The sequence below is a fragment of the Notothenia rossii genome, assembly GCF_949606895.1.
Source record: "Notothenia rossii genome assembly, chromosome: 6".
Classification (NCBI taxonomy): domain Eukaryota; kingdom Metazoa; phylum Chordata; class Actinopteri; order Perciformes; family Nototheniidae; genus Notothenia; species Notothenia rossii.
This window is the reverse complement of record NC_136909.1, coordinates 60,632,592-60,657,251: the sequence shown is the minus strand read 5'-3', so window position 1 is coordinate 60,657,251 and position 24,660 is coordinate 60,632,592. Positions and strand designations below refer to the sequence as shown.

General features: G+C 40.7%; 3 protein-coding genes across 4 annotated transcripts in view; 2 read left to right on the top strand and 1 right to left on the bottom strand.

Moving 5' to 3' along the window:
- The window catches only part of btaf1 (BTAF1 RNA polymerase II, B-TFIID transcription factor-associated), a 56,116-nt gene that overhangs the window by 3,857 nt on the left and 27,599 nt on the right, over positions 1 to 24,660 (bottom strand). For both annotated transcript variants that reach the window (XM_079688591.1, XM_079688592.1), the window contains exons 21-36: positions 13,557 to 13,735; positions 13,312 to 13,468; positions 12,458 to 12,567; positions 12,058 to 12,259; positions 11,725 to 11,873; positions 11,438 to 11,590; positions 8,607 to 8,728; positions 4,016 to 4,183; positions 3,765 to 3,842; positions 3,555 to 3,684; positions 3,327 to 3,468; positions 2,638 to 2,768; positions 2,100 to 2,222; positions 1,709 to 1,861; positions 1,042 to 1,253; positions 91 to 250 (exon numbers count right to left, since the gene is read on the bottom strand). In XM_079688591.1, the coding sequence (XP_079544717.1) occupies positions 91 to 250; positions 1,042 to 1,253; positions 1,709 to 1,861; positions 2,100 to 2,222; positions 2,638 to 2,768; positions 3,327 to 3,468; positions 3,555 to 3,684; positions 3,765 to 3,842; positions 4,016 to 4,183; positions 8,607 to 8,728; positions 11,438 to 11,590; positions 11,725 to 11,873; positions 12,058 to 12,259; positions 12,458 to 12,567; positions 13,312 to 13,468; positions 13,557 to 13,735 (2,369 nt within the window). The remainder of the gene's footprint in view (positions 1 to 90; positions 251 to 1,041; positions 1,254 to 1,708; positions 1,862 to 2,099; positions 2,223 to 2,637; positions 2,769 to 3,326; positions 3,469 to 3,554; positions 3,685 to 3,764; positions 3,843 to 4,015; positions 4,184 to 8,606; positions 8,729 to 11,437; positions 11,591 to 11,724; positions 11,874 to 12,057; positions 12,260 to 12,457; positions 12,568 to 13,311; positions 13,469 to 13,556; positions 13,736 to 24,660) is intronic.
- LOC307043787 (E3 SUMO-protein ligase ZBED1-like) lies at positions 15,859 to 18,459 on the top strand. Its single transcript, XM_079688594.1, has 2 exons — positions 15,859 to 16,749; positions 16,894 to 18,459. The coding sequence occupies exons 1-2, from the start codon at positions 16,143 to 16,145 to the stop codon at positions 17,418 to 17,420; spliced, it is 1,134 nt and encodes a 377-aa protein (XP_079544720.1). The 5' UTR covers positions 15,859 to 16,142; the 3' UTR covers positions 17,421 to 18,459.
- Positions 17,541 to 18,459, top strand: LOC307043788 (E3 SUMO-protein ligase ZBED1-like). The gene is made up of 2 exons (XM_079688595.1): positions 17,541 to 17,735; positions 17,883 to 18,459. The coding sequence occupies exons 1-2, from the start codon at positions 17,631 to 17,633 to the stop codon at positions 18,354 to 18,356; spliced, it is 579 nt and encodes a 192-aa protein (XP_079544721.1). The 5' UTR covers positions 17,541 to 17,630; the 3' UTR covers positions 18,357 to 18,459.

The window sequence follows — 24,660 nt, the reverse complement described above, 5'->3', positions numbered from 1 at the left end:
GAAGTTAGTTCGCTAAGCAAAAATCCGGCTTCGTAGTACAGGCCTCTGGGCCCTGACAGTGTAAATGTGTGAGTATCCTGCTGTGTGTACCTGTCCTATCCTATGGGCACGGTCCATGGCCTGCAGGTCCCTCATGGGGTTCCAGTCATGCTCCACAAACACCACCGTGTCTGCCCCCGTCAGGTTCAAACCCAGACCCCCAACATGGGTGGTCAGCAGCAGCACGTCGATGGAGGGGTCATTGTTGAACCTGAGATCGGAGAGAGGAGGGCCTTCACAATTCAGTTTATGTAGCCCAGCCCCATCCCCAGTTGAATAAAAAAGTGTTAATCCTTCTGGTTTAGCACTAGCAGCATTGTGGAACATTTTATTTGGGATCCTTCACAGCACACTGCGCCTATAGAGTGGTTTTACAGAACCAAAGCCATCCTCTGTTAGTGACTGACAGGATGACATTTGAAAACGTCCAAAAATCGTATTCTTGTTGAGATAAAACAGTTAACCTAAAGACAATTTCAATGAATTTCTAAGTGTGCTATTTAGCAAGTGAGTATTAGCCATCTAGCTAACTAGCAAATGTAAGTTATCTATCAAACAGGCTGGCTTATGAACATGAGCTATCTATCAAACTAGCTAGCTAATCATAGTGATCTACTTTACAAGCTAGCTGACGCTCAATATATATTCAACTAGTTAGCTACCTATCTGAAAAGCTAGCTGTTGAATTTGAGCTTTCTAGTTAGCTATAGCTAAATTGGTAGCTCTTATAAATTTGATTTATGAATGAATACCCTCTGGTTAGACTTGCAGTGTGGCCCTGTGTCTGCCGTTTGGGAAGTGAGAGTAACTATAAATACATTTTTGACGTGTGCTGGTTTTAAGCTGACTGCGAGCAGATTTTGCAGCTCCGTAGATCTCCGTAAACTCCCAAATATGTGTTATTTCTATAAAACTAAATTCTAAGTTTCTCATCTTAAATGTATAATGGCCTAACAGCAGTTCATTCTAAAGCTTTAAAGCAGGTAAATAACGGGCGCTGACCTGGAGACGATGGAGTGGCGCTGGCCGGCCGGCACGCTGCCGTCCAGCCTCAGGTACGTGACGGAGGGCAGTTTGGGTTTCAGCAGGTCGTTCTCCACGATGTCCAGCATGCTCTTGAGCTGACAGAAGATAAGCACTCGATGCTGGGCCACCACCGCCTCAGTGCCCCCCTCCGATCCTCCACCCCCTCCGAGGCCACAGTCCAACAGCAGCTGGAGGACACAAAACACCCACCTTATTAGTTTATGGAAGCATCTGGAGGATTCTTGACATCCTCCTAGATCAATCTTTTGTATATATATATATATATATATATATATATATATATATATATATATATATTATCAGTTGGAGTGTTTTGTATTATTATTTTATATTTATTTATTACTAATATTTTAGAAATCTGTACACACGACATCTATTGAATGCCCGAGCCCCCAGGAGGGGGGGCTTTCTTGGAGTTTTTCCTTGCACATTGCGACGGTTTAAGGACATAAATAGTCGTATTCTTTAAAACACAAATCTGTAATTTTTGATATTGCGCTATAAAATAGAACAAGATCAACATTATTATGGATTATGGTTTATGTGAGACTTATTCCAAACTGACCCACACAAGTAGACAACAGGGTGTGGTGTGGATTTAAAAGACTTCCCAGCAAAGTACCTGTTTGAGAGCGGAGAGTTTGGGTGCGTGCTGCAGGTCCCGCAGGTTGGAGTTCTGACCTATCAGCTGCTCCGAGATGCGTTTGTATTCCGGATGCTGCGGGGTTAACACCAGACTCGGGTGGTTGCACAGCTTCCGCAGATACTGCAGCGCCTGAAACACATGTGGAAGGAAGGGGAAATATTACTGCATGGCCATAATAAGAAGCATTTAAGAGATAAGTAGACCGTAAGTATTCAACAGTATTCACAATAAATGCTTTTTAAAACATTTTAAGAAGGAAGAAAAATCACTATACCTAAGAATGTGAACATGGAACTTCTTAACCAAAGTTTCAGAGCAGGTTAACATTTGATTCCTGCATGAGATAACATCTTAAAGAAATGTGTACCTGGAAGACATGGCCGGTGGCCTTCAGTTTGGGCTTCTCCTCCTCTTCTGTGGAGGTGCTGGAGATACTGTCCTCCACACTGGCCTTGGCCCGAGACTTTGCAAAGTCTTCATACAGCTGAACCTGCAGGTAGTGAGAGAGCATACATCCTTGTTACTCCAGTTAGAAGGAGCGAGAGGGCTCACTTAACTTTCTTCATCGAGTTCAGAAGTTTGTATTTTCAATAGTTGATGTAGAAAATAGCCAACAATACAAGTGTCACGTCTTCTTGTTTCTGTTCCTGAGTACAGTAAATGAACAGATTGTCATGTTGTATCAGTATTACAGACTCCCAAACTTGCTGTTCAAACATTTGAGGCTGATCAGTGTTGACTCTACTCAAGAGAAGACCTTGAAACAGGTATGATAAGACCTTTAACAAGTATAACGTGACTATTATATGCCATTGGCAAGAAAAATGCAACACTGAGGCAGTAAGATGATGTATTTTCATAGTAAGAGTCAATGGTGACCAATGGTAATTGGGGGGCACGGTTACCTGTAGAGGACTTAAATTGCAGTAATAGTCCTGAATTATTTTAGGAGGCAGGTCCTGGAGGACGTCCTCCTTCATCCTCCTCAGAAGGAAGGGCAGCACCTGTCGATGTAGGGCCTCCATCGCCAGGACACCTGAGAGACAAACAGATATTCACCAGTTAATGTTACTTCTTAAGTAACTGGTGCAGGAATGATTCCTAAAACCCGGATAGTTTGTCGGCCTTTTAGCAACGTTCCCTCGTCTTATAGTCAATGGTTATTTCACATGTTTTTGTTAGATGCCTGAAATAAGTTCTGTGGTTAACACAAGATGAAGAGACTTTCATGGTTTGTTCTACGTGACTAAATGAGACTTATCAAAGAGCATCTCAGCAAACATTAGACCCCTATAGCTTAGCGTGAACACATATGTGAATTCATGTGACTGTTCTGGAGATAGCATTTACATTTTAATGATTATTAAAGTGTTGTAAAGTCAATATTTTCTTGCTTAACAAAACATTCAACTATCATAAATGTGTGATTGCCACAGATTTTATTTTCTGCAATATTCCAAAATACAATGGAAATATCCTTTTGTGTTTTTGTTGAAAGAACCCTTGTTATTTTCAACTAAAAACATATACATCTCTGCACCACTCTATATTCAGTTAGAAATGTCAAAACACGACAACTGCAATGTTTACATACCTGCCTCCTGTTCCCGTGAAGAGCTTTTGGCGTCGCGACTGGCCAGGATTGGTTTACCGTAGCGAGCTGCAAACTGACGCTCTGTTCCGAGGAAGCCCGGCATGAGGAAGTCAAACAATGACCAGAGCTCCAGGACATTGTTCTGAAGGTAGAGAGGTGAAAACATTCATGCTCTGACAAGCACAACAGGAAAAGGGTACAATAACAGTCTGATTATTGCGACCTCACCTGAATTGGCGTTCCTGACAGGATGACGCGGAAGTTGGCAGCCAACTGCTTGATGGCTTTGGAAAGTTTCGTCTTGCCGTTCTTGATGACATGACCCTCATCGAGGATACAGTAATTGAATTTGATATTTCTAAAAAAGAGTTAATGTTAATAATTGAGCGCTTGTCCAAAACACAAAGACCTTTGAGAATAAGAGTAATAAATAATCACCTAAAAAAGTCGATGTCATTCCGTACAACATCATAAGAGGCTATTATAAGATTGTGTTTTTTCACTTGGTGCTGCAACCTGGAAAATGAATGTTTGAGTAAGTCAATGTGCGTTTGTCTAACAACTAGCGTATAATAATACATCAAAAATAAAAAGTACAAAATGTTCATTTTAAAAAGGGTCAAATCTACAGGACATTCTCTGTACGCTGACAGGCGTAACGCACAGCAGAAAGTGTGACCAGGCTTTACCTCATCCGCTCTGTAGGAGGCCCGGTGTAGTGCAGTGGGTGGAGGAATTCTTTGGAGCAGAATTTGCCTACTTCGTCCACCCAGTGGCCCGTCAGCGTGGGAGGACACACCACCAGAGAGGGCATGGGGCTGCTGTCTGCTGCTTTAGTCTTGGCATATTCCTGTGCCCTGAATGAACATCAAACACAGGGAAGGCTGAGTACAGTCTACTTACAATGCACACCAAAGCAATTCAAACATAAAATACCGTTAGAAATGCAGCAAAACAGCAAAGAGAATCGCTGGTGAAACTTTCAAACCAGACTGTCTATTGTTTAATAACACAGTATGTGGAAGCTTATTGTGGTCATAGATGATTAGCATATTATAAAAATACATTTTCATAATGTTTTACATAATTGTTTTTTGTGGGCCATCTTTAATGAGACATTTCATTTCACATTATCTCTTATAGTACACAGTGGTACATATAGATGGCAAGATGTATCATGACTTCTACTATTATGTAGAAACGTGAATTATGTCAGCATTGCCAACACAATTAACATTAAAGGTGGGGTATGTAATTTATTTCAGAAACACTTTTTTTTTTATATTCCATGGAATGCTCGTAACATCCCGATAGCAATGAATATCTTAAGTGCTTTGACAAAAAATCCATAAAAAAAATTCATCTGTGGAAGCCTACTGTAAAAAAAGCACGACCAATCATTTTAGCCGGCCCGGCTAAAATAACTGGATGGCCTACCTGCCTGTCAGCCTTCCATCTGTGCACAAACTTATCTCGTGCCCTCATTGGTAATATGCACGTTTGTGTGTGTTGGAGGAGGGGCTCTGTAAGGAAGTGGCAGATTTTTTTCCGGATGTGTATTTTCAAATTCTAGCGCACTAGAGCTGGTTTCTCCAAAATTACCTACCCCACCTTTAAATTAGAATAAATAAATCATGAACGACCTCATATTTGGTAGTTAAATCCTCAAGGCAATATAGTTCCAGTAGTAGTGTGTGGCGAGAACAGTATTTTTTTTTGCGTAGTAATCAGCAACGAACCGCTTCAACGCGTGTATTTCGGTTTATTCACAGCATTCATTTTGTTATTGTACAGTATTGTTGTTTTATAGTTATTAACCCAATTTGTGTTCTTTGAAATTGAAAAGGATATTGCATTGTGTTTGTTACTTTCGTTGCAGTTGTATATGTCTTAAAGAGTAACTTCCAGGTTAAAGACACCTGTGAATAAATGTGTAGGAAAATGATGAATACACTACATTTTCGAAAACATATACATAAATATACACTGCAGTCACGTCTGGCGTCGTTTTTGTAAGAAATTTTCATTTCCGCATAAAAAAGCCTCGGCACGTGACCTCCCGCGTGTGACGTAACATTGGGGAAACAAGGGGGAGAGCGGCCGGTGTAACGTATTAATAAACATGGATCCCAATGCTAGTTTCGACATAGAAGACACAGAAGAAGTTGAACATGAATATTCGAATGCATATGACGGACCACAACCTTATAATTATGAGCCTGCTAGGCGTCCAAGAGACCAGGAGCAGCCAAGGATTAGAAGAAATAACGGCCATCAGAGAGAAATTGAGCTGTGGTGTGAGGAGAACCAGTGGAGAACTGGGCAGCTATCTTGGTGAGTGACCGGCGTTAGCTACAGAATGTTAGCTAACGTCACATCACAACATTGTAAAGTTAGCTATCATATATCAGGCTATAACTAAAGTAGCATTGATAAATTAGTAACGTTACTGGCAGGACTGTTGATACTGATCCATAACAGAAACCAATGCGCAAGTATCAGCCGTATCTTGCGTTACCTAATGCAACTCCACACTACGGTGCTGTGTACCGGAGGAGAGACGCGAGATACGGCTGATACTTGACGATCTGGCGGAGAAAGGTTGTGGAGCCTCCGTTGATATGCCGTTTTAAATGGCTTGATGGAAAGCAGGTGTGTAGTCGGGGAGGGTGCACAGCTGATTGTAGCAGGTGAGTGGAGGTTGAGCCGGGAGCCAGGAGTGACAGCCACCACGCACACACAAACAACACAGACAGGGGGAAACAAACAAACACAAAGGTGACGGCTGGAGCAGTACAGCCACCACAGCGTTACCTAATGGAACTCAACACTACGTCTTACGGTGGCGTGTAACGGAGGGGAGAGAGAGAGAGAGCAGCGAAGGGGGGGGAGAGAGATGTAATACGGTTTCCTGATAAAGCTGTGGAGAGTATGTGCTGCAGGGAGGTGGATGCATAACGCACCCAGGAACGAACGCTAGCTCCGGTCCTTTTTACCGTGGACTCGATGTCCTGACAGGCTGGTATTTGTGCAACCTGCACAAACACAATACTGCACCATGATTACAGATGGTGAAATACAATGTAAAACTACCGAAAAATACCAGCTCACTAAAACACAACCGCTCAACTCAACGCAACTACTAACTATACCCACGGTCAGAGAGCGGAGATGTTTACCCTGTGTGATGTGATGTAATATGACGCATGACCTTAAAAAAAAAGCAGTTTTTTAAGAGCAGAGCTCAAAATTGCTCCTTTCCCTCTGAATTCCTTCCCTTATGTCTAGTAAAACATATCAAATCCTACATTCACTTTTTTTTTTTTAATTGTAATTTTCAAGCAAGTTTAAGCATAAATATGGAAAAAAAAAAACCTGCAAGATGCTCTTTAAGTGTAATTTGGCTTGGCTTCCTATTTTGTATGGACATGCTTTTATTTTGAAGGAGAGTTAGCACTGTTGACAGGAAGTTGTTGTTGCTATGGAAACAACGTGACGGAGATCAGGGTATATGCAGGAATCCTGAAGTCAAATGTAATACCTTTTAAGACCTTTTTTAAGACCCTTTCCATACGTTTTAAGACCTCATCGCAACTTTGAGTTCTAACCGGTTACATTGGCAACACACTTTACTATATTGATTGTAAGATAGCAAAACTAAACAGAGTGCAGACAGACTACTGAAGCCTCCTTTCCACATGAACTTCAACCTCTCTGTGAAGGTCAGGTTTAATGCAGTATGCTGCTTTTTTGCTTCTGTACTCTGTGCTCTTTCATTCCAGTAAAACTCCTCAGAAACCATTAGAAACCAGTATTTGACCAATAAACAAAACAATTACGAAAATATGTTAAACTTTGGTGAGCTACAGCGGGGTAATGCCATATAGGAGCTCCCTCACAAATACCCAGGGGTTAAATTGGGCTGGGGCTGTCCGGGGCTAAGCCCTGGCACATAGGACGATGCTCTGACGTCATCATCCTCACACATTTGTCATATGTTTACAAAAAAGGATATATAAGTTAAGACTTTTCTCGTTCTTAATATAGACTATATTAGGGTCGATATGTGTTGACTTTACTTTAAAATAGCAGATCTCTGTGTCCGGATATAGTTTGGCTTAGACCCCGGCCCCACAAGGACGCATACGCAAGCGCAAAAAAGGCTTCCGTTCACACGCATTCAATTCATTAACGTGTCCGTTCACACTAGACCGCTGGAAATGCTGGAAACGATGTAGTATATATATGTCAGGCCTGTAAGTGGCGCTGCTGCCGCCCGAAATACACCAAAAGCAGCGAAGAAGACCCCGGAGCATGGTGAGCATGGTTGCCCTTCTGTTTATTCTCCGCGGTGGACGGCGTGTTCTCCTGCTGTATCTCTCAGCCCCCAGCAGATGAAAAACACCCACCTCTCCGCCTCTTCCAAGGAACGAGGGGACCGTGCGGCAGTTTCCGTAAAAAAAATGTTCCGCCGGTCAACATGTCCGTTAAAGTTTAAATCTTCCGTACAAAATTAGAAAAGTGCCGGTCAGAGGTCTTCTTTGTTATTTATTGAGCTTTCAAACAAATTGATAACGACTCTGTTCTCTGTATAATAATATTTAATAAACGGTGACTGCCTCTCTTTTCCTCCCCCTCTTCTGACAGCCCAGCAGCAGCAGTGGGGAGAGGGAGGCGGGCTATTTCATCGTTATCAGAAAATGATCATATAAGGCACACACGGAGCCGTTGGACCCCCAGAGCGTTGCGTATGCCGGTCTACCCACCTTGGGACCTGTTACCGTAGTCGTTTAGTTCCCCCCCCCCCCCCCACACAGAGCGGAGCAAGGCAACGAAACTTAAAATAATAAGCAGCATTTTACGGCGCGCTATGCATGGGGCCGCCTTGTGGGGTTTCCCGACATGTCGTTTCAGTAAATTAAAGGGTGTTTCATGTTGTCGTTGCTGTGAACCTTTTTAATACCTTGGAAAATGCCGTTTAATACTTTTTAATAGCCTTAATTTTCGCTAAATGGATTTATCAACTTTTAATACTTTTTAAGACCCCGCGGACACCCTGGAGATTAACGAGAAAAGTAATATCTACATATAAAGACAGAGAAAGCAAACTATAACGTTTATGGTTAAGTGTTGGCACCCCCGAAGAGGCACAAGCTCTTACGTTGATATTGGAGATTTCAATACATTAAATGTATATTTAAAAAAAAGAAAAGAATAACGAAATTGAAACCCGAATAGTACCCCAACGAACAAATATTCGAATACAGCCCTAGTGGATACCTGAGGTAGCTATCTCCTGCCAGGATGCAGATGGACTGCAGCGTCTTGCCGAGGCCCATGTCGTCACACAGGATCCCGTGCAGCTTGTATTTGTTCAGGAAGGACAGCCAGTTCACTCCGTCCTGCAAGATGACAAGCACCCACACTGAGATCAGTCCACTAATATCAACATTAAGGAATCTTATTCAGTGTATTTGTCGGTTAAAAAAATATGCTATAATTCCTCTAGAACACCTACTAGTAAAAAGGGAAAAGGCTCTGGTTAGCCTTAAAAGCTAGCAACATTAAGCTATACACTAAAGAAAAATATCTACATCTACTTATTTCAGTTTTCTTATTATTATATAAACACTTCATAGAGACCATTAAGTTATTGAATAGCAATAAAACATGCCATATTATTATATACAAATATTTTATTAATTGACCTATATGGCGATAGGAGAAAGTGGCTATATTAGATAGTCATGGGCTTGTCTCAGCAGAGCTGCCTTAACAAACATCTAAAAGAAAATGTGCATACATCGCCATTCGACCACTTTAAATAATTTCATTTCAAACCTTTATTTAACCAGATTGGTCCCATTGAGATCATAGATCTCTTTTTCAAGGGAGACCTGCAGCATATAGGTTCTACATGAAACAATAAAGGACATCATACTTACAGGATACATTTACATAGTTATAGACATTTACAAGTGCCCATAGTATCAACGGGCATTTCATTTAGCCTAGCTTTAAAAACATGCAGAGGAATGAGATTGCTCAGTTTCAATTCTTGCTGAAGATTGTTCCAAGCAAGTTAGACCCTCCAGAAAAACGCGATTCTGCGATCGCAGAATTTACCGCATAATCAGCAAAATGGCGCAGATTTTTTAAAAGGCCGCATATTTATCAAAAGGCCGCATAATCCCCGCATTTTTCCACACAAAGTAAAAAAAAAAAGGTTAACTCGTCTTGACGTGAAGTAGTGATGAGGAGGATGTCATCAGCTCGCGCATCACAGAAGGTAAACAACACCGTAGAGTGAACGTGTGGAACTCACACGAGAGGGGAAAACACCAAGATGAAAAAATCTGATCCATCTCATTTACCGACGAACATTTCTGCTAAAGACCGGGCAGAGCAGTACCCCGATGTATTTCACGAAAGTGGGGGGAAACTATTCTGCACCCCGTGCAACTGTGTGTTGGAGCATAAGTCTTAGAGAAAATAGACGGTGACGACCCACTTTGATTCATTCAAACATTCGAAAATGCTTTCTGCTGCTGCGGACAAGAAAGCCAAAGAACTCACGTTCACCGAGGCATCAACCTCCAAAACCCTTTCGAGGGCTACAAGAAACGAAGTGAGTAGCCTACAAGATTGAAGCTGGTCAGATAACGAACGAGTAAATGAAAACAGAATGAGGCGGAGAAGTGTGTGTGTGTGTGTGTGTGTGTGTGTGTGTGTGTGTGTGTGAGAGAGAGAGAGTCTGATTAAAATAGCTCAATTGCTTTTACAATAAACATTGTATGTGTTTAATTGAATAGGAAAGGGGTTTAACGTTAGTGGCAGGTTGTGTGTGAGAGAGAATAAATAAGACAGCACAATATTTAAAAAAAAAATCTATTCTTTTTCGCAACTTCCCGCAATTTCACCGCATAAAATCACATAAAAACCCTGCATGTTTAATCGCATTATCAAGGGTTTTAGCCCGCATAATCAAGGATTTTTGCCCGCGTTTTTCTGGAGGGTTTAGCAAGTAGAGCTGCGCACATAAAAGCTGTCTTACCTAAGACAGTCCTTGCTCTTGGCACATGTAACAATACTACATCATGCGATCTCAGACATAAATGTGACCTGCTCTATCGAAATCAGTCGCATTGACCCGAAGACACATTTTGAGTTGTTTACACTGCTGGAAAGAGGAGATTCCTAGCTTTCTAATGATATCAGGATTGTTTTTGTTCTCCAAATATTAAGTAAAATATGTCACATTATATAATGACTGTCACCGAGTCATCATTTTGAGAAAAAGGCCTTCAAAGTTTTCTCTTTTCTGGAATCCATCGATCTGATAGATTATTAGCGGAGCAAATGATAAAAATACTACGGAGGAAACATATTTTCGTTTGGATTACTGGTCTGGGGGAAGCTCGTGTGTGTGTGTGTGTGTGTGTGTGTGTGTGTGTGTGTGTGTGTGTGTGTGTGTGTGTGTGTGTGTGTGTGTGTGTGTGTGTGTGTGTGTGTGTGTGTGTGTGTGTGTTTTTTGTGTATGTTTGCATTTGTGTGTATTGTGTTTGTTTCCCGGGGAAAACTCTCACGAGAAACACCGGCTGTTGTTATGCCTGCTGTGACGTCAAGTTACTCCGCTCTCCGCTTGTAATTATGCCGTTACAAGCTTCAAAGTTGTATTTATCATCTGAATTTGCCGAAACAAGTTTAATATTCTGAAAGCCAAGACTTTGTTTAATTGAAATCAGATGAAAACAAACTGTAACGGACCCTGCCGTGTTATCTATGATTACTATACGCCTTACATTCATAATTTCAGACGGAGGGAGGGGAGCTGTCATCTTCCCTTTACAAGCTTCAAACCTGTATTTATCGTGTGATTTTGGAAATAAAAATTTCATATTCTGAAAGCCAAGACTTTATTTAAAATCAAACAAAACACCCGAACCCCGAAAAACTATTTTTTTACGCAAATCCACGTTTATTTTTGAAATGAGCCTTTGCGACTGATTTCGATAGAGCGGGTCACAAATGTATTCGATCAAGTTAGCAATTTTTTTGCAGTGTCTATCTTTTTGCATTGCCAGCATACAGCATTTAAAGCGGACACACACCTGCTGGTACTTCCTGAGCTCAGCCTTTATGGGCACCGGGATCTTGTAGTTCTCCAGTTTTCTGCCATCTAGTAGTTGCTCCAGGAAGTCACGCTCTCTGGCCTTCTGGCGGATCAGGTCAGCAGACATGGCGGGGGGGTCGGGTATACCTGACTGTGGACAACAGGGAGAGGAGAAAAAAAAAACTTAAAATGGAAAAACCAGGATAATGACAATATGTTTAAATGTATTAGCAAAACATGAAATCACTTTCAATCTCTGAGTGCTTTCCAGTTGAGTGCTCCTACCTCCAGGGGCAGCAGGCGGATGAGTGTAGCAAAGCACTGTGTGGCCATGAAGCGAATGCTGTCACTGGGATCACTCATACGACCCAGCACGGGCACTACGAGAAGCACAATGTACGGAACAATGTCCACATCCAGCTGCTCCATCACACCTGGGGAGACGCTAGTCAAGGACAGTACTGTGGAGAGATAATGCTACAAGGTCCATGCTAATCCATGTACACTTCCACACACTGTTCAAACTAAACATTTATTATAAAATAGCATAAATCTGTTATGCTATTCATGAATATTGTGCTTGCTGAATCAATAGTGAGTTTGTTGTGTGAAGGATACAGGCTAAAGCTTCGATGGCGCCCTCCTGTTTGGTGCAGTCTTCGATAGCAGCAAGCCAGGGGAGCACACACTCCAGGAACCCGTTCATGGTCTCCAGCATGGCTATCTTACTGAGCACGCCAACACAGCGCGCTGCCATGTGACGCACCGCTGTGTACGGGTGCTGCAGGCAAGTGAACAGATGGGGCAAGTGCTCCAGTAGCTAGAGTGGGGGAAGACATTCAATCATTCAATCATTTGTTTGCATTAAACACATTTTTAGGATGCATCATAACTTCAATCCCTTATTCCAACAATATCAACCAATTCAATCTTAATATTTTGAAATTACAATATGAATTAATGCTAAGGGAAAAAAGGCAAAAGATGTTGGTATAAAAGCCCAGCACAGCAGCCTTACCAAAGGCCTGAGTTCAGCAGCCATGGCCCCCGCCATGACTTCCAGCACCTGTAGAGAGTTGACCAGTTCCTGAGCAGCAGCGTCCCCCCTCTCCAGCTGGACCTGCCTGTCTAAACACGGAAACAAAGATTCACATTTTTGAAAGCAAACATCCTAAACTACATAGTCCTGAAAGATAATAAATTGTGAAATTAAGTGAATTAATTTGATATACATACTGTATATAATCCAACCTTGGAACCATGGCATTGTTCAAAAGCTTGGTTATCATCTCTAAGATCCTACCATTATTTACTAGGGCAGCCTCATGCTGTACTGCAAAATACTTTAGTACACATGCGTACAAAGATTAATGGATCTTAAATCAAGTGAAAAGTAGGGTAATTTTTGTCATAGACTTCTTTGCAATCAGATTTTTGAGTAGTAGATGGCAGTGACAGAGATTGTAGGTTTATTGCATTTATGCAAGGGCTTCACTTTGCCTGAGGTTGCCACTAAGCTCTAAATAATGAAAACTAAACAATTCAACTGAATTTCGCATTTCATTTTTTTAAAGAAAGCTTTTGCTAATTATTTCTCAAAGACTGAAGACACTCAAGGGTTATATTGTGATGGGCACAAAAGCTACAGCATAAACGTTGGCAATGAACATTCAAGTCTCAGTGAGAGCCAGCAGTGCAACACGTAATATATTTAAGACGTTAAAATAGAGCAACAAAAAATATCAATAATGCAAGTTATAAAATGGTGCAAGTAAAGCATGTACATGTAGGATAGAATAATATAATGTAACATTTTAAACACTGTATACTGTCATTATATACAATGCCTATCTAAATAAAAACTTAACAAACCTATGTGTTGTTTTTCAGTCACTGCTGTCCTTAGTGGTCCTACGGTGTTCTCCCATAGGTACGGCAGAGACTTGGTGAAGTTTGAGCCAAAGTGCCTGGCAACAGTTGTCAGGGAGAACTCCGCCCCTCGTCTCTGAATGAGTAACGGCTTCTTGCTCTAAAAAAGGGAACATACAGACACATACATTTAGGGAACAGGATGCGTTTACCCTTTTTCTATATTTAGGGGAAGTGTTCTTCTGTACCTCATCATTATCAGAGCTGATGGTACTGCCAGGAGGAAGCTCCGTGGTGGGGGTCTTTGGGGCTTTAGGGGTCGGCCCCCTCTTACTGGTGATGGCAAACGCTGCCCTTTGGTGGCGGTACAGGGTGATGATGCCTCGGGTTTTGTTGACCATGTGATGCGTGCAGTCCAACCCACTGCCTGAAGGCATGAAAATAAGGAGAGAGAAATGTTATCAGCAGCAAGCAATAGTTCAGTGTCGACACGATTATTGATCGTATTATTTTAATTTGACAAAAACAAAAAAAGCAAAGACAATATGTAGAGCAGTGGTTCTCAACCTGTGGTACGTGTAGAAATCTGACATAACAAATATTTTAAAAAATAAATAATTGTTCTTAAAAAATATATCATACTATCAAAATACTACAACGAATGAAAATAAGCTTGAGATCACTGAAACTGGTTTAAATAAGTTCTAATAGGCTATTGTTGTTTTTAGATTTAGAAACTAAAACATTTATTTTATTTATTTATGGCTTTACTAATGACGACCATACTACCCGCTAACGATTAGCGAACATTGCAAGCAAGCTAAAGAAGAAAGCGGAATTATGGTAAAAACGTGGCTCAAAACGGGAGGTATTCGGAAGAGGGGTACAGAGGAGAATATTACCAGAGTGCTAACTGGTGACTTTTAGAATTGTGTGAGTAACATTCTGTTTTTAGACTTCTCTGTTTCAGTGTGTGTGCGCTCTGTATAAATGCTCTGTAGTTGATCTGATTGAAATTGTGATTTTCATCTCAAAACCGCAACAGTATTTAAGCAGAAATTTGGGACAATTATTTTTGACAGAAACCTTAAAACTGAACTAACTGGCTGCTAGAGTTAACTTTGATTTAAACATTTGTAGAATACTAAGAGCTTTATTGAGATGGGATAAGTATATTAAGGGTTGAACTCATAACTTGGGGTTTAATGTAATTGTAAATTATTGTGCCACTAAAAAGTTTAATTAACTCAGGAGTGAGCCAGTTTAAATTTTGGATTGAGGCCCATCAGCTGCAGAGAGTTAACTAATTAAAGGGGCGTGGCCCCACAGCTGTGACAACTCAGCAACCAGGTGTCCATTTTAGGTAGCACTTTCCTGGAGCGTCAGGGCCTTTCTCACTTCTCTTATTTTTCATTTCCTCGCTCCTCGGTCTCGGTCTCACCGGAAGTTGATTTGTCTGCGCCATCTTGAGTAGCGTCCCAATGGCCTTATTTTTGTCGGAGGACCGAGGAGCGATAATGGAGGAGCTATAATCGAGGAACCACCATGTCGCGATAATCTATAAATTGACTTATCGTACGATAAATAAAAATGGACTCGATAACTTTTCTGAGCTCGATAAATTGCCGTTTACATGCGTGTTTGTTTACATAAGGATGTGACCAGCATTTTAGCTAGGAGCGATGTGGCTGCCAGACGAGCTATGGCTGCCGTCCATGCGCGCTGTGAGGGGCGGGGCTGACACACAGCCAGGTCAGGACACTCTGTGTGCACGTGCAGCAGCGTAGCAGCCAAATTAATAAAATAGCGACAAGCGGGAGACAACATGTGACTTACTCGCGGGGAATTTAAAGTGAAATGGAATTGGTTACAAAACCTACACATCTCGATTCTCCGGTTTGGCAGTATTTTGGATTCAAACCAAATCAACGAGGCCAACCTAAGGACTTGAATGAGCCGGGCGGTGTGTCGCATTTGTTTAAAAAAGGTAGCGACAAAAGCAGGCAATACCACGCATTTTAAACTACACCTAAAACACAACCACTCCATTCCGTTTTCCCAGCTGGTAGCAAACACGGCAGCTGGAGATGGAGAGCCCCCCCCTTCCCGACAGTTTACAATCAAAGATGCATTTGCCCGACAATGCAAACATGTTGGTGTTCCTTGCTCAAAAACTTCGAAAAACAGATTTGGATATGGCCTGTTGAGGCATCTGGGTCTTTGTATGGACAGTGGACAGTACACATGACTTGTTTTAAGGAGATGTTTTTTGATTGTGAGACAATGTGTGCTCATTCATATATATATATATCTATATATATATATATATATCTATATCTATATCTATATATATCTATATATATATCTATATATATATATCTATATCTATATATATATATATCTATATATATCTATATATATCTATATATAGATATCTATATATATCTATATATATCTATATATATCTATATATATCTATATATATATATATATATATATATATATATATATATATATATATATATATATATATATATATATATATATATATATATTAGTGGTGGGCCGTTATCGGCGTTAACGTGCTGCGTTAACGTGAGACTCTTGTCGGCGATAAAAAAAAATATCGCCGTTAATCTATTCTCAAAGTTGGGTTGGGAGCTGGGTCTATACTACGCAAGCGATGATGACTTTCACCTTGATAATTTAGTGCGGATGTATACCTAGCCGAATTGCACTGTAGGGGGCGAGATCGAGTCTTTGACCTGTGTTTCTTCTACTGTCTATGGATCTGACCCCGGTCAAATCAGCCACATTAAACGTGACATGCTAACATGGATACAGCAGGAATGAAGCCGCGGGGTTTGCTTCAGGGGAAATTTATTTTTAAGAAGCTTCCCGATGGAAACCTCGACAAAAATAAGGTTGTTTGCACCTTGTGCAATGCGGAATTAGTTTACTGTAGGAGTTCATCCAGTCTCAAGTACCACCTAAACGCAAAGCATCCCTTAGCTAATGCGGAAGATGCCGGGCCGAGCACTGATGTAGCGCGGGGGAAGACTCGTCGTCAAACAACTATCTTTGAGTGCAACCGAGGCAAGCCCGTCAGCACAGCTCTATCAGCCAAGCTAAATAGTCTCCTCGCTCAGTGGATTGCCACCAGCTGCAGGCCCATTAGCGTGGTTGAAGATGACGGGCTCGAGCTTGTTCTCCAGGCGGCCACAGGTGATCCATCTTACAAACTACCTGCGAGGCGAACTATCATGAGGAGAATACATGACCAGCACGCAGAAGAGAAAGCTACGAAAGTTGAGAAGATGGTAGAGACGAGGTCTGTAGCACTGACTGGGGACCATTGGACGTCCGTTAACAACGACAACTACCTCGGCGTTACAGTACACCTCATCGATGCTAGCTGGGAACTTCACTCCTTCGCTTTAGGTATGCTACGTTATGTCATTTTAAATTACATAATTTAATTTCGTAGCCTTTTAATTACCACCACGTTATGTTTGCTTCTTGATAATTGTTAGTTGTTTACTACTAGTAGTGAAATTATTCTAATTTACTTTGTCTGTCCGTTAGGTGTGATGAAAACAGAGGAGCGTCACTTTGCAGAAGCGTGTGCAAGGCAGTTCCTCGACGTCGCTAATCAGTGGGGGATAACTGACAAAATAAGCACTATTGGAACAGATAGCGCTCCTAATATGGTGGCAGCAGGGAGGATACTTCCATTCGAGCACTTGCCCTATGTTGCGCATGTTGTACAGAGAGCTATTGTAGTGTCATTTCGGGAAGATGGTTTTGATGGTGCACTGGCCAAGTGCCGTAAAGTGGTCGGACATTTCAAACACAGTCCGGCCAACTCAGACGAGCTAAATGTCCAACAATCCTCCCTTGGACAAGTTAAGGAGTCACTCGTGCAAGATGTTCCAACACGTTGGAATTCCACTCTTGAGATGATAAAGCGCGTGAGGCGCAACAGAGACGCACTGCACACAACGCTGTCGCTGCAGAAGCACAACCTGGCCCTCCCAACAAATGCGGATTATGAGAAGTTGGCAAAGCTAGAGAAACTGCTGGAGCCATGCAGGTATGGTCTAAAAAGATAGTGTGTTCATGAATTGGCATACAAGTTTTTAAATGTCACTTTGTATGTAAGAAACACCTGCCCTTAAATGTGTAATCTGAGTTAAATTAATCTGTCACTAATAATTTCTGTCTGTCTGTCTGTCTGTCGGTACATCACTGAGCTCCTTGGTGGAGATAAGTATGTATCCTGCTCTGTGGTTCTACCTGCCCTGTGCCACCTCCAGCATGCGATGAACATCTCAGATGATGATCCTGCCTATATTGTGCGATTCAAGGCTGCCTTCATCAAGGACCTCAACCAGCGGAGGGAGAAAATAAACCTGGAATGGCTTAAGGTATGTCAGAGTGACCAGAAGATAACTACATTGTATGACCATAATAGACTGTAAAGCCAGATGAATAAGTCATGAAGAAATATGGAGGTTGGATTTGGAAAGTGACATTTTCATCAATCAATAATTATTATTTTTTATTCATCAAAGGTGGCGACTGCTCTAGATCCACGATTTAAGGACCTCAAGTGCTTGCCCAGAGCAGAGAGGGAGCCAGTGTGGGCAAAGCTAAGTGCGTTGATGAAGGGAGAAGAACCTGCTCTGCAGCCACTCAGGGAGGAGAACCCTGAGCCACCCAAGAAGAAAACAGCCCTGCTACTGATGGGATCCGACTCAGAATCAGATGAGGAGACACCAGAAGATAGTACAGTGGAGAGGTACAAGGTAGAGCCCAGTGCCAGTCTAGATCAGTGTCCAGTGAAGTGGTGGTCGGAGCACACTGCTGTCTATGGTAAGATGGCCCAAATTGCCCGTAAATACTTGGGGACTCCTGCCACAACTGTCCCATGCGAGATACTTTTTTCTTTAGCAGGCCATATTGTGCAGAAGAGGAGAGCTTGTTTGTCACCAGAAAATGTGAACAAACTGGTCTGCCTGAGTGACTGGTGGAAGAAGGAGAAATAGAGCTTTGACTGACACAAAGCTACTGACTGTAAACAGTTCATTACAACCTGTTATATAGGCCTACTGTTCAACTAAAAATAAACAGTTAATAAACACAAGTACATCTCATTGTCATTGATTTATTTTCATCACCAATTATCATAGAACAGCTTTCTCAAGCAGTTTGTGATGCATTTTGGAAACTGGAGATGAGCCCCTGGTCTAATGCACCACCTGGCTTGAGAAACCCGTTCTCAAAGACTTACTTTTAGTCATTATTTGGGTAGCACACATATTCTGAATGCCTTCGGCAGAATTTAAATGAGCCATTTTAATCTAGATTAATTCCAAGAATACAGTGAGATTAATCTAGATTAAAAAAATTAATCTATGCCCACCACTAATATATATATATATATATATATATATATATATATATAATCTCAATCAATATAATATATATATATATTAGGGCCGGGACTTTAACACGTTAATTAATTACACAAATTAACGCATTTTAATCGCACTTTTTTTTGCACCGCGAACGTTTCTCACTGGATGAGTTTCAGGGGTACCGATTATACTGGAGCACCAACTAACGTTCATGACTTCAGACAACAACAAACCACAGTGAACAATAGTCAAACATGAACGAAGAAGCTGATGAGACCGCTTTGGTTGGCCCCGTGGATGGGACATTTTGTTTTAAAAAACGGACGGATGGAAGCGTCAATAAGAGCACGGTTGTTTGCAAATTATGCAAAAAGGAATTTGCATATCACCGCAGCACATCAAGCCTCAAGTATCACCTCAATGCAAAGCATATAGCAGCTAGCGTGGAAGCTAGCGTGGATGTTAGCCCGACTCGGAGTACAAGGACCCACACCCAATTCGTGTTGATCAAACAGTGGCCTATGCAACAGAGAGATTTTATTTTTCATCAGGATATTGGAAGAATAGGAGGGATTGAGGTCAATCACTGGCAATTTTTTTTTTTAAATTAAATGGTACACTTTATGTTGAACTATTTATTACGTTGTTGGTGCAACTGGCACTTTATGTTGAACTGTTTATTGTTTTGGCCAAGGTTATTGAGAGAGTTGGACTGAAATTGATTAGATTTTTTAAATCAACTGTTGGTAAATCAACAAAGTCTGTTATGGCCTCTGAAGCAACAGAGAGATGTTTTTTAATAGTCAGGGTTTCCAATGTTCTGAATGTACTTGAAAGTATTGTGTTTTACTTAAAAAACAAACCGTTATAGTTTACAGAAGGTCTACCTACCTATAGGCTACCTGAATCTCTGAAATGTACTATATTCCTAAATATGCTATTGCTACACTTTATGGCAAAAATTGCACTTTTCTGTTGGTCTTGGTTAAGTACCACCTTGAAAAAAATAAACAATGTTTTGTTGCTTAAGCTTATGTACTCAGTCATTATTCAATGGTATACTAAAATCCATGTGAAAAAAATTGCTTCTCACTGTTCTCAGGTCAAATATTTATGTGATTAAAAATGCGATTAATTTCGATTAATTAATTACAAAGCCTCTAATTAATTAGATTAATTTTATTAATCGAGTCCCGGCCCTAATTAATAAATAAATATATATATATATATATATATATATATATATATATATATATATATATAGTTGCCATATATATATAGATATAGATTAGGGCTGCAATAAACGACAAATTTGATAATCGATTAATCTATCGATTAATGAAACGATTAATCGATTATTCAGATCGTTAAGGTTTTAACTGTACTACTACTTATATCAATACTGCTTATCGATCCGGTCCTTTTAACGATAGTATTAACGGTTCTTTTGACAAGAAATAAGGTAAACTAACTAAACAAATTGTGAACAAAACTAACATTGCTTTTTATTTTAATTAAATGCATAATATTTCACATCAAAAGAAACAACAATGTTTTAACAAATCATATTAAATAATGTGATGACAGAACTGTAAACAGAATAGCTGAAACTTTAACAAAATAACTCAGTTACCTCTAATCCTTAACCTATGTTTTTATAACTGAGTTAACTCTGTGTGTTGCTGCTAGCATACATAACACCTGACGTGGAAAACGTTACTCGTGGACGGGGCTACAGAGCTACTAGAAAGACAGTCGAACCCGGTGCATTCCTCCGTCTGAATGTGGTGCACTTTTGCTAAATGTTTAGACAAATTGCTCGTTTTATGCCTTTATATGATAAACTGTTATTGCACTTTTGGTAACGAGCATTGTCCACATCGAGACGGCTAAAGTTTAACCACACCTCGGAGCGCGTTCTCTCCGCCATCTCCTGCGTGTGTGTGTAAACTGCCCCGCCCCCTCGCAAGCAGGCGGGGGAGAGATCTCTCGTCTGAATTGGGAAGATCGAAAATACATTATAGACGCATTTTGTAGTCATATTGCATATTAGAAACTGAGTTGGCGACACTAAGACTGCGATATAATGTTTATGTAGCAATAATACATATGACATGTTTTAAATGTCTCCTGTACCGATAAAAAAGAGCGATAACGTTGGAGCTTAACGGGGTGTAGAACACATGTGATGACGTCACCAACGAATCGACGACTGAATTAGTTGCCAACTAATTTGGTAATCGATTTTAATCGATTAAGTCGATTAGTTGTTACACCCCTAATATAGATATAGATATAGATATATCTATCTATCTATCTATCTATCTATCTAGAGATGGATAGATAGATGGATTGAGAGCTCTGTTTTCCAGCCTGAGTCTATTTAATTTATTGTTTTGGTTGTGTGTGATTTAATTAATTTGTTTTATTTATTATATATCATTTATATATTTTAATATTATTTCACATTTCATTTGCAATGTTGAATGTTCAATAAAAAGTTCTGTTTGAAAGGATGTACTAGAATTATTATGATACATTATCATTTTGTCAGTGGTCTAAAATGGTCTTACAATGGTGCCGACAATATTATCGTTTATCGCAATAATTTCCAGGAACATTTATCGTCCAACAAAATTATTTATCGTGACAGGCATAGGAACCACCAGACCATCCTCCAATGAAATCCTCAGACACTCGCCCCCTCACTGTGTATCGCTCACTGATTGGACGATGCAGCGCATGCACTGATTGATGCTTCTTGACATGAGAGCAGTTTCCCAGCGGAGTGAAGAAAATACATGAACCTCACGGGAGTCACTCCTCAGTTTATACCGTCTTTGGTGTCAATTAATGTATCATTTAGTTACCAATATGTGATATATCTGAACAACAAAGTGGTCAAAAATCATTTTATTCATTTTTTGGAAACATTTTCATGATCGCTTTTTTCGTTTTACATTTATTATAATTTCCATTCAGTCATTCATTAAGTGCTATTTAAAATGTTAATTTGCTACATATCCAAACAAACAAACAAAGTGTGCAATCCAATGAATGTTAATCTAACTGGGTTTTGATATATAACATTTCTTCTCTCAATTATTTTATTTATTTTGTGCACTCTAATCAATATTAATCCAACTATTGTTCGTTTATACATTTTAAGAATGGCGTTTATCTTTGAGAATTAGTTCTTATTTTATTTTTATTTATTTGGGTCTACAACAGATGATACAAATGTTTGTGTCAGTAAATGTGTACTAACAGAGGTGGGGTTGTGTGTGGAAATAACGGGGACAGAGCTAGCTGCTGTCAGACGATCAGCTGTGCAGCGTCATCACAAACGGACGTCGCTTCACGTGACGCGCCGGAGGAAAGGAAAACTCTTGCTCTTGAAACTCATTTCCCTGCTTCTCGTGGTTTCCTTGCGTCCCTCTATGCTTCCCTGGTGGGAGGGACTAGTCACAGGGAAACAACGCAAGTGAGGGACGCAAGGAATCCATTTAACCGAAGTGAGAAAGGCCCTCAGACAGACGAAGACTGACAAAGACAATAGGCACGTTCACTAGGGCTGAACGATTAATCGATTTTAAATCGAGATTTTAAATGATGCGATTATCAAATCGCAAAGCCTGTGATTAAAAGAAAAAGAAAAATGTACATCAATTTTTTTGTTCTTGTGGGTCAGCCATCCACACCAATCAGAAGTGCTGTGCTCCACATGTACCAGCCATTGTTAATAATAATAATAATAATTAGGGGTGCACCGAATGGGAAATTCTTGGCCGAAACCGATACCGAAAATAGGAAACAGTTGGCCGAAAATGATTAATATAAATTAGGGCTGTCAAGTTAACGCAATAATAATGCAAAAAAAAATTAACGCCTTTAATTATTTTAACACGATTAACGCATGTGTATTTTTTTTCCTCAGCCGCCCCGTAGTTTCAGAGCGCATCGAGTTTAAAATACCATCTACAAGCTGATGCTGACAGCCCCGCTCCTGCCGTCCGCTTGCGGCAGACCACACTTCCACGCTCACCGGCAGGCACCGACTGGCCATCGGGAGGACCGGGAGGGTGTGTGTATGTTTGGCGCGAGAGAGAGACCTTACGTGTATTGTTGTTGTTTTTAGCATCTGGTGCTGGCTAGCTGCGTTAACGGATATAAGGAGCTGTTTAAATGACAAACAGAGGAGTGACATTTCGCCGACAACTGTGCCGAGCACTTGACTTTATGCAGGTAGCCAGACAGTGGGACATTGTACGAAACGTCAGCACGGGTAGTGTGCGCAACATGATCGCAGCTCCCGTTCGAGCATATGCCTTGAGTTGACACACACACTATTGTATTATTGTAGAGAGGTTCCAGATTCAAATTGAGGCGAATATTTGTTTTTATTCAGAGGTTGTTGTGTTTAATATTCATGAGAATATTTGTCATTGTTCAATTGATAATAAACATTAGCATAAAGCATATTTGTCCATTCATGTTGATAAGAGTATTAAAAACTTGAAGAATATTCCTCTAAGGTACATTTAGAACAGATACAAAATGTGCCGTTCAATCGCGATTAACTATGGACAATCATGCGATTAAATATTTTAATCGACTGACAGCCCTAATAGAAATATATATATACATATATATATAATGTATACATTTTTTACCAATGTTGTTCAGCTACCTGATTATGGAAAAAGACATGATTATGGCAAAACTTAACTTAAATAATAATCACTATTATGGGTCCATAAAACATTTATTCAGCACTTTTGAATGCATACAGTACATTAATTCCAAGTCAAGTGCATTTTCTTTTCTCTGTAGGATAACTACAACAAAGTGCATTCAGAACAAAGCCAAGGTGCTTTAAAACTGCATAAACATCTAGGCCAGTAGGCCTACAACAAAATAGTGTAAATAAAGACTGTAACAGCCAGGCCTTCAACAACAACAAATGCACCTATAAATTTGGTAACCTAACGTGTTGTTGTGATGACGTAATCAAAACGAGCGACAAGCACGGAGCGCGACCATGCTCGCGGCTGGCTCAAAGCCAACATGTCTGCCGCTTGGAGATATTTCAAAATATCAGGCGCGGATTGCGATTTGTAAAACGTGTTCAGCTGACATTTCTCGAGGGGATGTAACTGCAAAGACTTTCACCACTTCGGGATTACTCCACCACTTGAAATCAAAACATCCGGACAAATATGCGGAGTATGATCAACATAACCCTGTTCTGTGATATTTTTTCGGTGCTAAATCCCGGCCGAAAGGGCCTTTTTAACAATTTTCGGCCGATCATTTTCGGTGGCCAAATATTCGGTGCATCCCTAATAATAATAATAATAATGCATTTTATTTATATAGCGCTTTTCACAACTCAAAAGACGCTTTACAGTATGAGGGAGGGTAGACAAACAAGGACAGGCAAACAAGTAAGTATAGTAAAATAAAAAATAAAAAGGCAGTCAAGAGGAAGTTGATTGAGAGGGGGGGGGGGGGGGGCTTATGGGTAGACAGAGTTGAAAAGATGTGTTTTGAGGCGGGACTGAAAGACTGAGGGACTCAGAGTCACAGATATTTTGGGGGAGGGAATTCCAGAGCCTAGGAGCTGCCACTGAGAAGGCTCTGTCCCCAAAGCTGCAGAGTGTGGATGTGGGAATGGATAGGAGACCGGCTGTGGTGGATCTGAGGGACCGTGGGGGTTGATAAGGAGTGAGAAGGTTTGTGAGATAAGGGGGGGCCAGATGGTGGAGTGCTTTGTAGGTGAGGACCAGAACTTTGTAGTTGATGCGATGGGAGACAGGAAGCCAGTGGAGATTGTTGAGGACTGGGGTGATGGGATGCCTTGATTTGGTATGCGTGAGGAGACGTGCAGCTGCATTTTGAACCCGTTGGCGTCTGTTGAGGGACGTTGTGC